Source organism: Nycticebus coucang, chromosome 18, assembly GCF_027406575.1.
Source record: "Nycticebus coucang isolate mNycCou1 chromosome 18, mNycCou1.pri, whole genome shotgun sequence".
In the NCBI taxonomy this organism is placed as follows: domain Eukaryota; kingdom Metazoa; phylum Chordata; class Mammalia; order Primates; family Lorisidae; genus Nycticebus; species Nycticebus coucang.
In genome coordinates this window covers 43,224,811-43,241,281 of record NC_069797.1, presented here as the reverse complement: position 1 = coordinate 43,241,281, position 16,471 = coordinate 43,224,811, and the positions used below count along the sequence as shown (strand labels likewise).

Below are 16,471 nucleotides of genomic sequence, written 5' to 3'. Positions count from 1 at the left end.
CATATGTTTTTACCTTTTCTAAAATCCTCACAAAACAAACAGAAAAATCCATGTTTACCTATTGTGTGTGCCCTCAACTACCCTCATAAATATACACAGCTTTCCCCTTGAACCTGCTGAATATCTAAAACTCTATTGTGATATAGGCCCTACGAAAGAAGCATAAAACCCAATCTCCCCTTTCCTTCCTCTGAGGAGAGCACCTTCAAAACAGGTAGGGCCTATCTCAACCTGATTTGTAACCTGATAGTGCCAATAAAGCTGTCCTTATTATTTAGGCAGCCTGGTGTTCTTTTGGACCATAAGGACTAGTACAATCTGAATAGAAGTACTGCCAGAAGGCAATCCTGGATAATTCTGAACTTTAACCTAGAATTTCTCATTGGTACTATTTAAAATAAGTGTCTTACAGACTTATAAATAGATAACTCTTATCTAGTTAAGATAGTTAGTTCCCTTTTAGTACTAAATTGTTAAATAATTTAGCCATAATTGAGAATCAAATATAATTCAATGGGCCAGGCACAGTGGCTCAATTCTAGCACTATGGGAGGCCAAGGTAGAAGGATCACTTGAACTCAGGAGTCTGAGACCAGCTTGAGCCAAAGTGAGCCCCCATCTCTACAAAAAATAGAAAAATTAGCCAGTTGTGCTGTTCTCTGACTATACTCCCAGCTACTCAGGAGGCTGAGGCAAAAGGATGGCCTGAGCCCAAGAGTTTAAGGTTGCCGTGAACTACCCTGTTTCCCCGAAAATAAAGACAGTGTCTTATATTAAGGTGTGCTCCCAAAGATGCTTTAGGTCTTATTTTCAGGGGACGTCTTATCTTTCCTGTAAAGTAGGTCTTATTTTCGGAGGATGTCTTATTTTCAGGAAAACGGGGTATCATGTTACCACTGAACTCTAGCCCAGGCGACAGAGCAAGACTCTTTCTCAAAAAATTAAAACAATAATTAAATGGTATTTTAAAACTTCAATATTATTCTATTTATTCAATTTAGATGTTAATGTGATTTTGCCTTATATAGTAATCTGCTGAATTGCTATCCTGTTTGCATTTTTTATTTTCTGTATATTATGATGTTTTGACATCTTAAAAATCTTTCTGCCTAGGGCAAGACTGCCTTTCCCTGACTAATTGTGAGACAACAAAGGCTCAATGGTAAATATCCCTCTGAAATGCAAACTAACCAATCCAAAACCATAACCTCCTTTATCCAGTCCACATATCCCAGAAAGCAATATTGCCATGCCTTAATCATGTCACCACTAGGTTCCAGGCAACTAGGGGCCACACTACAGTTTAAGGCCCACCATTCCTAAACCTACTCAGCATACCTACCTGCCTTGCCCATTCCCTGGTAAGAACCCCAACAAAAGCTCTGGGTGACTGTCTTGTCCCACTCTCTCGCTCCCAGCAGACCCTGGTCCTTCCCCAAGTGGTTCAGTGTGCTGTGCCATGCCATGCAGTACCTGCTATTTTTAGAACCTGTGAGGATAATGAACTTTATTTTCTCAAGCCCTCCTGTACTCCTCTTGTGGCCGCAAATGATACATAAAAGAAAACAGAACAGGACTTAATTCCCCTCAGAAGAGTTCCTGAATAAAATCAATTTTTACCACTTTAACTAGTATCCAGCCCTGACTATAACAGTTACAATCAAGAAGAGATTTTTCTGATAATGAAACATTCTTTCATTCCTATTTGATCTTATTTTGTTTTCATAAGTACCTTACTGATTTTGACTTGCCAGTATTTAGATTCTAGCATTTATGTTCATAAAAGATTCATCTTTAATTTTCTTATATTATTAATGTTACATCAAGGTAAAATAAAAATCTGAGGACCCCAACAAACACACCAAAAGGATACAAAAATACTTGCTACTGTATTACAATTGCCTACAATAAATACAGTATAGTAACATAGTGTTCAGGTTTGTGACCTGGAAACACTAGGCTATACCATATACTTTAGTGAGTACTAAGCACCGCCTAGGTTTGTGTAAATACACTCCATGACGTTCACACAATGATGAAATTATCTAACAATACATTTTTCAGAATGTATCCCTATCATTAAGACTTGACTATGCTGGCTCAGCACCCGTAGCACGGTGGTTACAGCACCAGCCACATACACCAAGGGCAGCGGGTTCAAACCCGGCCAGAGCCAGCTAATCAACTACAACAAAATAATAGCCAGGGTTGTGGTAGGCACCTGTAGTCCCAGCTACTTGGGAGATTGAGCCAAGAGAATCACTTAAGCCTAAAATTTGTGGTTGCTATGACCTATGACACCACGGCACTCTACTGAGGGCAACATAGTTAAGACTCTGTCTCAAAAAAAAAAAGGGGGGGGCAGCGCCTGTGGCTCAAGGAGTAGGGCGCTGGTCCCATATGCCGGAGGTGGCGGGTTCAAACCCAGCCCTGGCCAAAAGAAAAAAGAAAAAAAAAAAAAGACTTGACTGTGCTTTAAATCATTTTTAGATTGCTTATTAATACCTAATTATGGTGAAAATGCTATGTAAATAGTTATACTGTATTTTAAAATTTGTATTTTTTATTATTGGGCTTCTTTTTAGAATATTTTTGATAGACAGTTGGTTAAATCTGTTTATATGAAACCTGGGGATACAAAGAGCTGACTGTTTTTAGTAAAACAAATACTCAGAAAATCTCAAAGAGTATTATTGATTTGAACATCATCAATCAACTTCACCTTATTGACATTCATAAAACAATCAACCCAAAAATGGCAGACTACACATTCTATTCAAGGGCATATGGAACACTTAACCAGGACTCACCATATTCTTAGAATAAAATATTCTAAAATGCAATACGTAAGTTAAAAATTGATTCAAGCTATACAAAGTATAGAATTAAATTAAAAATTTATAAAAGTAATATCAGGAAAATCTTCAAATATTTGGAAACTAAATAACATACTTTGGAAGAATTCACAGGGTAAGGAAAAAATTGCAAGGCATGTAAGATAGTATTTTTGAAAAAAATAGTTACAGAAACTGAATTTGTAGTTGAAAACCACTCCATTAAGAAAACAAGGCTCACATGGCTTCACTAGTGAATTCTATCAAACATCTACCAAGGAAACAGTATCAATTCTATAGGACTTCTTCCAAGAAAATGAAGACAGACATGCAGTAAATATATAAAATTATTTATGCAACACTATGTATTTACTTATTTACTATATGCTTCATATGCACGCATACCAAATTTAAAATATAAATACTACAAAGACAGAATTTTTGCCATTTTGTTCACTGCCGTATCCCAAACAACACAATGTCTGCTATTTGTTTGGCATTTGATTATTTCCTCATTAAGTAATTTTTGCTATTGTTGTCATTGTTGTTGTGAGACAGGGTCTTGCTCTGTTACCTGGGCTACTAGAATGCAATGACATGATCACAGCAAACTGCAACCTCAAGCTCCTAGGTTCAAGTAATCCTTATGCCTCAGCCTATCATAGCTGGGACTAAGGCACACACCACCCACACCCACGTAATTTTTCTGTTTTTGGTATTAATGGGGTTTCACTCTTACTCAGGCTGGTCTCAAACTCCTAGTCACAAGCAATCCTCTCATCTCAGCCCAAAGTACTAGGATTATAGGCATGAGGCCATTGTACCTAGCGATAAGTAAAAATTCAAAATTTTAGATCAGAATCACTATATGTAAGTTATTTTCAGTAATATAGTATTTTGCCCCCTCTAGAGATTAAACTTGTAGCCTTCTGTTGGAATGATGGGGCAAGATTTTATTTTTTATTTATTTATTTATTTAGAGACAGAGTCTCACTTTATTGCCCTCGGTAGAGTGCCATGGTGTTCACAGCTTACAGCAACCTCCAACTCCTGGGCTTAAGCAATTCTCTTGCCTCAGCCTCCTGAGTAGCAGAACACCCAGCTACTTTTTTGTTGCAGTTTGGCTGGGGCTGGGCTTGAACCTGCCACCTTCGGTATATGGGGCTGACACCCTACCCACTGAGCCACAGGCACCACCCAAGTGGGCAGATTTTAACCGTGTATATTTTGCCATGTATAATACTGTATACCATTGCCCAAACTTTTGAGGGAAAAATAAGAATGTATATTATACATGGGTACTACTAATTCTGTCTCTATATGTTTTAAACTCTCATTTATGCTTACAAGTATGCATTAAAGTGGAACTCTAGAAAGTAATAATGATATCCATATGCAAAATATTACACTGGAATACAGTAATCTCACCCTCCTGATGCTACTTCCCTGCCCAGACAGGTACCACAGTACAGGAGTGTCCACCCTACTCAGCCAACCATGTCATGCTGGACACTGCTACTGCTCCCACCTTGAAAACAATCACACCACGGACAGCAACATGACAGCTAGCATTGGGACCAAGGTAAAAGGAGGGCAGAAGTGGCCACATGATGTTGGCTCTTTTGTTTCTTACAAAAGAAACAAGGTGTGGAGCTGCCTTCTCCAGAGAAGCTGGGAGCAAGCCCAGGCAGCAAGTGAAAGTGGTTTAGACAACCTGAGCATCTTATCTCCAGCAACAGTCTCCTCAGAGCCTACCTCCTCCCCATATCCTCTCATTTAGTATTCTTACCCATGTACATTGATTGGTGAGAACATGGCAATGAATACTGTACCAAAAACCCCAGTGAGCTTATTTCCCAGGAAGCTGGTGTGAGGGGCCAGAGCTGGTGTTGCCTGCTCTCTCCCACAGCTGGCCCCATTCTGATGCCGCCAGGACACTGTGCTGAGGAGGAAGACCCCCAAGCTGGGGTCTGAGACCTGACTCCTGACAGCAGGTTCCAGTAGTAGTCCACTGTTGTGACCTAAGGCGTCCCTCCCTGTTAAGTTTCTGTCTGCAAGGGTACCCAGCAGTAATGCAGGAATGCGTGGGGGTACCTCAGACCAAAGATTGTAATTTTGAGCCTTGGACTTTTCCAGACTCCTAAGGTGTTGAGGTGGTATAATTTCCCAAACTTGCCAGTAGGAAGAACCACCTAGGATGCTTGTTAACAGAACAGATACTCAAGTCATTCCCTTGGAGAGTTGATTCAGTGCACTTAGGTATGGTTCAGAAGTCACATTTTAGCCAGTCCCCCAGGTAATTATAGGATTTGCAAGTTCCAGAAAGGCTAGTATCGTTCTTTCTGATGTACTGAAATGTCCAAAGTCTGCAAAGATCACAGAGGTCACAGTCTAGTCACTAAATAGAAATGTAAATACACAGTACTTCACTGGGCTATCACCAAGGATGGCCCCTCCTCAGTATGGTGTCTCCAGGGTCTCAGAATGGGGCCAGCTGCAGGATAGACAAGGACACTGAGAAAGGGCAGGGATCTACCCTTAGGAACCTACAGCAGGCTCCTCACACCATCTTCCAGAGAAAGGAGCACAGAGGTTCTCAGAGAAATAGCCATGGCTACATTCCCACCAACAGAAATGGGTGGGAATAGGAAATAAGTGAATGTGGGGATGAAGGTAGGCTGTGAGTGGACAGCTGGGGGAGGTCAGGCACTCAGGTCCTCTGGACCGCTTTCACCTGCTGCCTAGAGTCTCTACAGTAGCTGGCTCCACACCTTGTGCCAGAGCAGGAAGCTGATGTGAGGGGCCAGAGCTGCCCTCCTTTAAAAAATTAAAATGAAAGACTTTTTCCCCTGAATGTTTGGACCAAAGATGTAAATGCATATTAAACATGGGGACAGGGCAGCGCCTGTGGCTCAAGGAGTAGGGCGCCGGTCCCATATGCTGGACGTGGTGGGTTCAAACCCAGCTCCGGCCAAAAAAAAAAAAAAAAAAAAACATGGGGACACATTATGCACAATACAGTATATAAATTTACAATTTCTATGGGCTATTCTCAGTAAAAATAATTCTATTCTTCCAAGACAAAATAAATCTTATTAATGTAGTTCTCAAATCGGATGATTCCTATTTTAAAGAAATTCCCATTATAATACCTAGATCCACAGATCTTTTGATTTCACACACACAAAAAAACTTTTAAAGCATATGGACAAAAAAAAAATCAAGACAATTTCATTACATTTAATATTTAATCACCTGGTGTTCCACCTCCTGAAGTAAGGATTCCAACAGCTCTGTTTCTTGGGTTAGAGATGTCTTCTGACCTGTTAAAAAAAATAGCAAAACATCAACACCCAGGTTGATTATTGGTTTAATAAAGAAATTAACCTCCAGTGAATATATTAAACAACAAAGATCCCATTTTAAGTAGGCAGAAATTCGTCATTACAGATACCCTAAAGATTTCCCTAGTGCTTTAATATTACAGTAGCTTTGAAAAGACAACTTCAAAACCAACCTGAACCAGTTAAAATTTAGAACAAATGCAATTTAGGTCTATCAAATTAATCCAAAAAATACACAATGACAATATGCTTTCAGTAAAATATTTTTCTAACTCTTCATGGTTCTTTTGTAAGAAGCAATATCATAAATTTTGTTCAGACAATTATGCTGAAATAATTTTTCCCTAAAATTGCAGCTTAAAAAAGGGATGTATGGCTTGGTGCCTATAGCACAGTGGTTACAGCGCTGGCCACATGCACCAAGCCCGGTGGGTTTGAACCCGGCCTGGGCCAACTAAACAATGACAATTGCAACAAACAATAGTCGGGTGTTGTGGCAGGTGCCCATAGTCTCAGCAACATGGGAGGCTGAGGCATGAGAATGGCTTAAGCCGAAGAGTTTGAGGTTGCTGTGACCTGTGACGCCCTGGCACTCCACAGAGAGTGACACATTGAGACTCTGTCTCAAAACAAAAAGAGGGGGGAAATTGATATACTAAGTAGGCCATATCTTTATGTAAAATGTAAACAAAAGGCCTGTCCTTTGACACTTAAGTACCAAAAAACAAGAAGGCCCAGAGAGGTAAACAGTCTCAAAAAACTGGCAAGAGGGAGGTGGAGAAAGATGGCAGCCAAGTAACAGCTTCCCTGCAACAAGGCAGGGTGAGTCTGGGGAAATAAGATTCCAGGCATCTCTGGCTGGTGGGATCTACCTATAATCATTCCTTTGAGGACACAGGGAGTCAGCAAGGGACTTCTGGACCCCAAGAGGAGGACAAAAACAGTGGAAAACTGTCAAGTGGTTGCATGTGTTCGATCAACCTAATCCCGCCGGCAGCTGTAAGTAAAAGCAGCAGTGAGACTGCAAACCAGAAAGGCCTTACCTGTGAACCGTTTCGGTGTTTGTGGACTTGGCCCTCAGTTGAACTGCCTTGGGGAGAGCTTGAGCAGGAGTGCAAAAAACTTTGGGCATTATCTAGGGCCCCAGATTGAGCTGCTAAGCCGAACGGAGCTAATACTGTTTGCCTGTGGGCCGCAGGGAGCCATTGTGAGAGAACTGCCCCAGCAAGCTCCACCCTCAGGGTCACAGAGCAAGGATCAGGCGGGAACTAGTAACCTAGTGACTGAGCAACCTAAAGGCGGGGACTGAGCTGCCTTACAGGGGTAGAGTGAGACCGGATTTGGCACACTGGAGCCTCAGGCTGTAGGCCTGGGTAGAGTGCCATGGCATCACAGCTCATAGCAACCTCAAACTCCTGGGTTTGGCACTGCCCGGACCTCCATAAGAACAGCACTGTGAGCCCCGACCCGTGACCTGCCGGGCCTCCGCATACCCTGACCTGCAACTGCGGGAGCCCCGCAACCCTGCATCCTCCCTCCTGTACCCTCCCTGCCAGCACACCGGCCCACTTATCTGGACAGGGACTCCGGAAGCCGCGTGCCCTCCAGAGCCCTCCCTGCTGCTGCCCAGAGCCCTTCTCCCGGCCAGAAACAGCTGGAGCCTTGGGCTCTCTGTGCCAAAGTCACTGAGCGCCAGGCACTCCCAGAACCGTGCGCACCACCTCCTGCCCTGTTGCTGGATCTGGGTGTGTCACACTCTAGAGCTGCTTCCACAACCACAATTCCCTGGCTGGGGCAGCTCCAGAGGAAATACACAGGGTCAATCCCTACAAAGATCCAGCAATAATAGAGTGATCCCTGCCCAACTTTGAGGACGGCCAGAGGCAACGGTGAAAAACATGAGGCAAAAATCAACAGAAAAACTCTGGCAATATGAATAATCAGAGTAGATCAACTCCCCCAAGGATCAATGGGGCAGACACAGCACAAGATCCCATGCACAAACAAATAGCTGAGATGTCAGAAATCGAATTCAGAATCTGGATAGCAAATAAGATCGAATTAGAATTAGAATTCCAAGCAGCAACCCAAAAGATAAGAATTCAATGAATTCAAAGACCAAATGACCAAAGATTTTGACACATTGAGACAAGAAGTTGCAGCCCTCAAAGATCTGAAAAACACAGTAGAATCCCTGAGAAACAGAATGGACCAAGCAGAAGAAAGGATTTCTGACATTGAAGACAAAGCTTTTTTTTTTTTTTTTTTTTTTTTTTTTTTTTTTTTTTTTTGGCCGGGGCTGGGTTTGAACCCGCCACCTCCGGCATATGGGACCAGCGCCCTACCCGCTGAGCCACAGGAGCCGCCCGAAGACAAAGCTTTTGAATGCACCCAACCTCTCAAAGATGAAGAGAAATGGAGGGCAAAAATACATCACTCTCTCAGAGAGCTCTGAGATAATTCGAAGAAAACCAATATTCGTCTTATAGGGATCCCCGAAAGCGACAAAGTGGCTTCACAAGGCACAGAGTCGCTTCTGCATGAGATTATGAAGGAGAACTTTCCAGACATGCGAAGAGATTCTCAAATTCAGACAGCAGACAGTTTCAGAACTCCAGCATGACTCAATCCAAATGAGACATCAACTAGATACATCATAATCAATTTCACCAAAGTTAGTATGAAGGAGAAAATTCTGAAGGCAGACAGACGAAAGAAAACCATCACCTACAAGGGCAAGAATATTAGAATAATTGCAGATCTCTCTGATGAAACCTTTCAAGCAAGAAAAGGATGGTCATCGACTTTTAATCTCCTACAGCAAAATAACTTTCAACCCAGGATCCTGTACCCAGCTAAACTGAGTTTCATTTATGATGGAGAAATTAAATACTTCAATGACATTCACATGTTGAAGAAATCTGCCATAACTAAACCAGCTCTCCAGGATATTCTCAGACCTATCCTCCATAATGACCAGCGTAATCCTCCACCACAGAAGTAAACCCACCCAGAAATTTTTGATCAAATTCCAACATTCACAGTCGCAAAAGGACTAAAAATGTCCACCAGACTCTCGAAAGGCTTATCAATATTCTCAATTAATGTGAATGGTTTAAATTGTCCTCTAAGAGGCACAGGTTGGCTGAATGGATGCAAAAACTCAAGCCAGATATCTGCTGCATACAAGAATCGCATCTTACATTAAAAGACAAATATAGACTCAAGATGAAGGGATGGTCATCTATACTCCAGGCAAATGGAAAGCAGAAAAAAGCAGGCATTGCAATACTAATCGCAGATGCATTAGGCTTTAAACCAACCAAAATAAGGAAGGATAAGGATGGACACTTGTTAAAGGTAATACTCAATATGAGATAATTAATATTATGCAATTATTAATATTTATGCACTCAACCAGAGCACACCTCAATTTACAAGAGAAACTCTAACAGACATGAGCAACTTGATTTCTTCCAGTTCCACAGCAGTTGGAGATTTTAACACCCCTTTAGCAGTGCTGGATAGATCCTCCAAAAAGAAGCTCAGCAAAGAAATTTTGGACATCTGGACATAACGGACATCTACAGAACATTTCATCCCAACAAAACTGAATACACATTCTTCTCATCAGCCCACAGATCACACTCCAAAATCGACTGCACCCTAGGCCACAAATCTAACCTCAGCAAATTTAAAAAAACAGAAATTATTCCTTGCATCTTCTCAGACCATCATGGAATAAAAGTTGAACTCAATAACAACAGGAACCTGCATACCCATACAAAAACATGGAAGCTAAACAACCTTATGCTCAAGGATAGATGGGTTAAGGACAAGATTAAGAAGGAAATCACCAAATTTTTGGAACAAAACAACAATCAAGACAAGAATTACCAGAACCTCTGGGATACTGCAAAGGCAGTCCTAAGAGAAATTTATAGCACTGCAAGCCTTCCTCAAGAAAACGGAAAGAGAGGAAGTTAATAACTTAATGGGACATCTCAAGCAACTGAAAAAGGAAGAACACTCCAACCCCAAACTCAGCAGAAGAAAATAAATAACCAAAATCAGAGCAGAATTAAATGAAATTGGAAACAAAAGAATTATACAACAGATCAATAAATCCAAAAGTTGGTTTTTTGAAAAGATCACTAAAATAGATAAACCTTTAGCCAACCTAACCAGGAAAAAAAAGAGTAAAATCTCTAATTTCATCAATCAGAAATGGTAATGAAATAACAACAGATCCCTCAAAAATTCAAAAAATCCTTAACAAATACTACAAGAAACTCTACTGTCAGAAATATGAAAATCTGAAAGAAATTGACCAATACGTGGAAGTACGTCACCTACAAAGACTTAGCCAGAATGAAGTGGAAATGTTGAACAGGCCTATATCAAGTTCTGAAATAGCATCAACTATACAAAATCTCCCTAAAAAGAAAAGCCCAGGACTAGATGGCTTTACGTCAGAATTCCACCAAACCTTTAAAAAACTAGTACCTATATTACTAAACCTCTTCCAAACTATAGAAAAAGAAGGAATATTACCCAACACACTCTACGAAGCAAACATCACCTTGATCCCCAAACCAGGGAAAGACCCAACAAGAAAAGAAAATTATAGACCAATATCACTAATGAGTATTGATGCTAAAATACTCAATAAGATCCTAACAAACAGAATCCAACAACACATCAAAAAAATTATACACCACAACCAACTGGGATTTATCCCAGGGTCTCAAGGCTGGTTCAATATACATAAATCTATAAATGTAATTCAGCACATAAACTAAAAAATAAGGACCATATGATTCTTTCAATTGATGCAGAAAAAGCTTTTGATAATATCCAGCATCCTTCATGATCAGAACACTTAAAAAAATTGGTATAGAAGGAAGAACACTCCAAAGTGTTCTCCATATAGATGGCCTCTATTCATTTCTTAAATGAATAGAGGCCATCTACAGCAAACCCACAGCCAATATCGTATTGAATGGAGTTAAATTGAAATCATTTCTACTTAGATCAGGAACCAGGCAAGGTTGCCCATTATCTCCATTGCTCTTTAACATTGTAATGGAAATTTTAGCCATTGCAATTTGGGAAGAAAAGGCGATCAAGGGTATCCACATAGGGTCAGAAGAGATCAAACTTTCACTCTTCACAGATGATATGATCGTATATCTGGAAAACACTAGGGATTCTACTACAAAACTTTTAGAAGTGATCAAGGAATACAGCAATGTCTCAGGCTACAAAATCAACACCCATAAATCTGTAGCCTTTATATATACCAACAATAACCAAGCCAAACAAACAGTCAAGGACTCTATTCCTTTCACAGTAGTGCCAAAGAAGATGAAATATTTGGGAGTATACCTAACAAAGGACATGAAAGATCTCTACAAAGAGAACTATGAAACTTTAAGAAAAAAAATAGCTGAAGATGTTAACCAATGGAAAAACATACCATGCTCATGGCTGGGAAGAATCAACATTGTTAAAATGTCTATACTACCCAAAGCAATATATAATTGTAATGCAATTCCCATTAAAGCTCCATTGTCATATTTAAAGATCTTGAAAAAATAATACTTCGTTTTATATGGAATCAGAAAAAACCTCGAATAGCCAAAACATTACTCAGCAATAAAAACACAGCAGGAAGAATTACGCTACCAGACCTGAGACTGTACTATCAATAGATAGTGATCAAAACAGCATGGTATTGACACAAAAACAGAGAAATAGATGTCTGAAACAGAATAGAGAACCAAGAGATGAATCCAGCTACTTACCGTTATTTGATCTTTGACAAGCCAATTAAAAACATTCAGTGGGGAAAAGATTCCCTATTTAACAAATGGTGCTGGATGAATTGGCTGGCAAGCTGTAGAAGATTGAAACTGGACCCACACCTTTCACCATTAACTAAGATAGATTCTCACTGGATAAAAGATTTAAACTTAAGACATGAAACTATAAAAATACTTGAAGAAAGTGCAGGGAAAACTCTTCAAGGAATCGGCCTGGGTGAATATTTTATGAGGAGGACTCCCCAGGCAGTTGAAGCAGTATCAAAAATACACTACTGGGACCTGATCAAACTAAAAAGCTTCTGCACAGCCAAGAACATAGTAAGCAAAGCAAGCAGACAGCCCTCAGAATGGGAGAAAATATTTGCAGGTTATACCTCCGATAAAGGTCTAATAACCAGAATCCACAGAGAACTCAAACGTATTAGCAAGAAAAGATCACGTGATCCCATCTCAGGTGGGCAAGGGACTTGAAGAGAAACTTCTCTAAAGAAGACAGATGCACGATCTACAAAAACATGAAAAAAAGCTCATCATCCTTAATCATCAGAGAAATGCAAATCAAAACTACTCTGAGATATCACCTAACCCCAGTCAGAGTAGCCCACATAACAAAATCCCAAAACCAGAGATGTTGGCATGGATGTGGAGAAAAGGGCACACTTCTACACTGCTGGTGGGAATGCACACTAATACTTCCTTCTGGAAGGATGTTTGGAGAATACTTAGAGACCTAAAAATAGACCTGCCATTCAATCCTATAATTCCTTTACTAGGTTTATACCCAGAAGACCAAAAATCACAATGTAACAAAGATATCTGTACCAGAATGTTGACTGCAGCCCAGTTCATAATTGCTAAGTCATGGAAGAAGCCCAAGTGCCCATCAACCCACGAATGGACTAGCAAATTGTGGTACATGTATACCATGGAATATTATGCAGCCTTAAAGAAAGATGGAGACTTTACCTCTTTCATGTTTACATGGATGGAGCTGGCACATATTCTTCTTAGCAACGTATCTCAGGAATGGAAGAAAAAGTATCCAATGTACTCAGCCCTACTGTGAAGCTAAATTATAGCTTTCACGTGAAGGCTATAACCCAACTATAGCACAAGACTATGGGGAAAGGGCCAAGGAAGGGAAAGCGAGGGGGGAGGTTTTGGTGGAGGGAGGGTAATGGGTGTGGCCCCACCTACAGTGCATCTTAGAATGGGTACAGGCGAAACTTACTAAATGCAGAATACAAATGTCTACATACAATAACTAAGAAAATGCTATGAAGGCTATACTGAACAGTTTGATGAGAATATTTCAGATTGTATATGAAACCAGCACATTGTACCCCTTGTACTCTTTGACAGCACTAATGTACACAGCTATGATTTAACAATAAAAAAAAAAAAAAGCTGGAAAAAGAGGGGTGAAAAACATTATTGTTGCAGCCATTATTATTATTTTAAAAAAGGAAACTGCTGGGCGGCGCCTGTGGCTCAAGGAGTAGGGCGCCGGTCCCATATGCCGGAGGTGGTGGGTTCAAACCTAGCCCCGGCCAAAAAAAAAAAAAACAAAAAAAAAAAGGAAAACTGCTTTAAGAAGACAGGCATGATTGCCAAATCAGACCATTGTCTCTGTAAACCACAAAATTTGAGAAACTAGAAGCATATCCCATGAGGTTAGAAGTTACATCAATTTGGAGTAGTGTTTTTTGATAAACATTTACTAGGTAAAACTTTTATTTTTAAAGCTGAATTAGCTCTTAATTGCAGAAAGAAACATGTGAGTGGAAATCAACTATTAGCTGGGATCTATTATTATCAGGGGTAATTTCTTACAAAAGCACATCCCACAGTCTTAAGACACTGGCCATATATAACTCACTTAAAAATTAGTGGTAGAAAAAAAAAAATTAATGGTAGAACTTGTGGTATGAATAAAAGTCTGAAGTTCCTCAGAATAGCAAACTTTCAATGAAAACTATTCTCGAGATACCCTAACCTTGGAAGTATCCTATTTAATTATTAAAAACTATCTTGAAAATAAAAAATTACAATAACTTTTCAAAATGGAAAATAATTTGAAAACCACCTAAAAGCAGGTCAAATTCAGTAATGGGAAAGGGAAGTTATTTCATTCAGTTACATAGTTAGTAAAATTAAAAGAACTATACTTTTGGCTTGGCACCTGTGGCTCAAGTGGCTAAGATGCCAACCACATACACCTGAGCTGGTGGGTTGCAATCCAGCCCGGGCCCGCCAAACAACAATGACAGCTGCAACCAAAAAATAGCCGGGCATTGTGGCGGGCGCCTGTAGTCCCAACTACTTGGGAGTCTGAAGCGAGAGAATCACCTAAGCCCAAGAGCTGAAGGTTGCTGTGAGCTATGACGCCACAGCACTCTGCCAAGGGTGACAAAGTAAGGCTCTGTCTCTAAAAAAAAAAAAGAAAGAAAACATCCAATCTCAAAAATATGTGCATCTTATTTTTAAAAAGTTAAAAATAAAATAACAAAATAGTATTTTGGTTCACATAAAGTCAAAAGTTAAAACCTTAGAGAAGCCAGTAAAAAACTCAGGGCGGTGCCTGTGGCTCAAAGGAGTAGAGTGCTGGCCCCATATGCCAAGGTGGCAGGTTCAAACCCAGCCCAGGCCAAAAAAAAAAAAAAAAAAAAAGGGGCGGCGCCTGTGGCTCAGTTGGTAAGGTGCCGGCCCCATATACCGAGGGTGGCGGGTTCAAGCCCAGCCCCGGCTGAACTGCAACCAAAAAATAGCTGGGCGTTGTGGCGGGTGCCTGTGGTCCCAGCTACTCGGGAGGCTGAGGCAAGAGAATCGCTTGGGCCCAGGAGTTGGAGGTTGCTGTGAGCTGTGTGATGCCATGGCACTCTACCAAGGGCCATGGAGTGAGACTCTGTCTCTACAAAAAAAAAAAAAAAAAAAAAATTCTTCGTTCAGGGTGGCACCTGTGGCTCAGTGAGTAGGGCGCCGGCCCCATATATGGAAGGTGGCGGGTTCAAACCCAGCCCCAGCTGAACTGCAACCAAAAAATAGCCGGGCGTTGTGGCGGGCACCTGTAGTCCCAGCTTCTCAGGAGGCTGAGGCAGGAAAATCGCGGAAACCCAAGAGCTAGAGATTGCTGTGAGTCCTGTGACATCATGGCACTCTACCGAACGCGGTAAAGAGAGACTCTGTCTCTACAAAAAAAAAAAAAATTATTTGTTGACTTGTTAAAGTCCACATATATTTCACACTGGACTATGAAGAAAAATACAAAGGGGGTTTTGAGTCAACAAAACACTAGGATAGAGGCTCGGCGCCTGTGGCTCACGTGGTTAAGGCACCAGCCACATACACCTGAGCTGGCAGGTTTGAATCCAGCCTGGGCCCACCAAACAACGACAGCTGCAACCAAAAAATAACCAGGTGTTGGTGGCGGGCGCCTATAGTCCCAGCTACTTGGGAGGCGGAGGCAGGAGACTCACTTGAGCCCAGGAATTAGAGGTTGCTGTGAGACGTGATGCCATGGCACTCTACCCAGGGCAACAGCTTGAGGCTCTGTCTCAAAACAAACAAACAAAAGAAAACACTAGATAGAGTAAGATCCACCAAACAGCATTTGATCAGACCCTTACTTAAATTTTGGGTTCAATACTAGCCTCCACCAAAAAGAATGAGAGAATCTTTTGAAGAACCCAAAGGTAAATCTGACTGGTAAAAGAAAACATTTTGTTCTGGTTTTTTTGACACAGAGTTTCACTTTTTTGCCTAGGTTAGAATGCCACAGAGTCAGCCTAGAGCACAGGAACCTCAAGTTAAACTTTAGGTTAAAGTCATCTTCCTGCTTTAGCCTCAGGAGTATCTGGGACCACAGGCATCCACAACATCCAGCTACTTTTGCTAATTTTAGTAGAGACAGGGTCTCCCTCTTGCTCAGGCTGGTCTCGACCTCCTGAGCTTGAAGTAATCCTCCCACCTTGGCCTCCCAGAGTACTGTACCCGGCCAAACTTTTTTTTTCTATTCTCTCACCCAACAATATACATAGAAAATTTCTATGACCAAATGTGGGGAATTTCTATCCATTACCAATTAATTAGTTCTTACAGTGAACACCAGCTGGGTAGCCTCTAATTCAATTCCAACACTATGGAAGGAAATCAAAATTTCTCACCCTGAAGAATTTTGGAGGTAGCTGTTGAAAAAAACAGAAGGTATCCTGTTGTGGGGGAAATTTGCATCTACAGAAAAAAATCTTCATTAATGCAGACAGGTTTTCTGGGCCTTACCTACTCCTTATCTAGAAAGATTAACTTAGAGTTTGATACTTTAAAGATCTTAAAGAAACATTCACTATCTAGGTGGGCTGCTATCTGTGAGGTTTAGACCTATATAACAATACCACTTTTCCTAGCCAGGCCTCTCCTCTTCCTCCCATAACCTAATATGCCACCATAAACCTATTTCACCAAGATC

General features: G+C 40.9%; 1 protein-coding gene across 2 annotated transcripts in view; it reads right to left on the bottom strand.

Moving 5' to 3' along the window:
* The window catches only part of TRIM37 (tripartite motif containing 37), a 183,709-nt gene that overhangs the window by 132,456 nt on the left and 34,782 nt on the right, over positions 1-16,471 (bottom strand). For both annotated transcript variants that reach the window (XM_053567795.1, XM_053567797.1), the window contains exon 8: positions 6,090-6,157. In XM_053567795.1, coding sequence (XP_053423770.1) covers positions 6,090-6,157 — 68 coding nt within the window. The remainder of the gene's footprint in view (positions 1-6,089; positions 6,158-16,471) is intronic.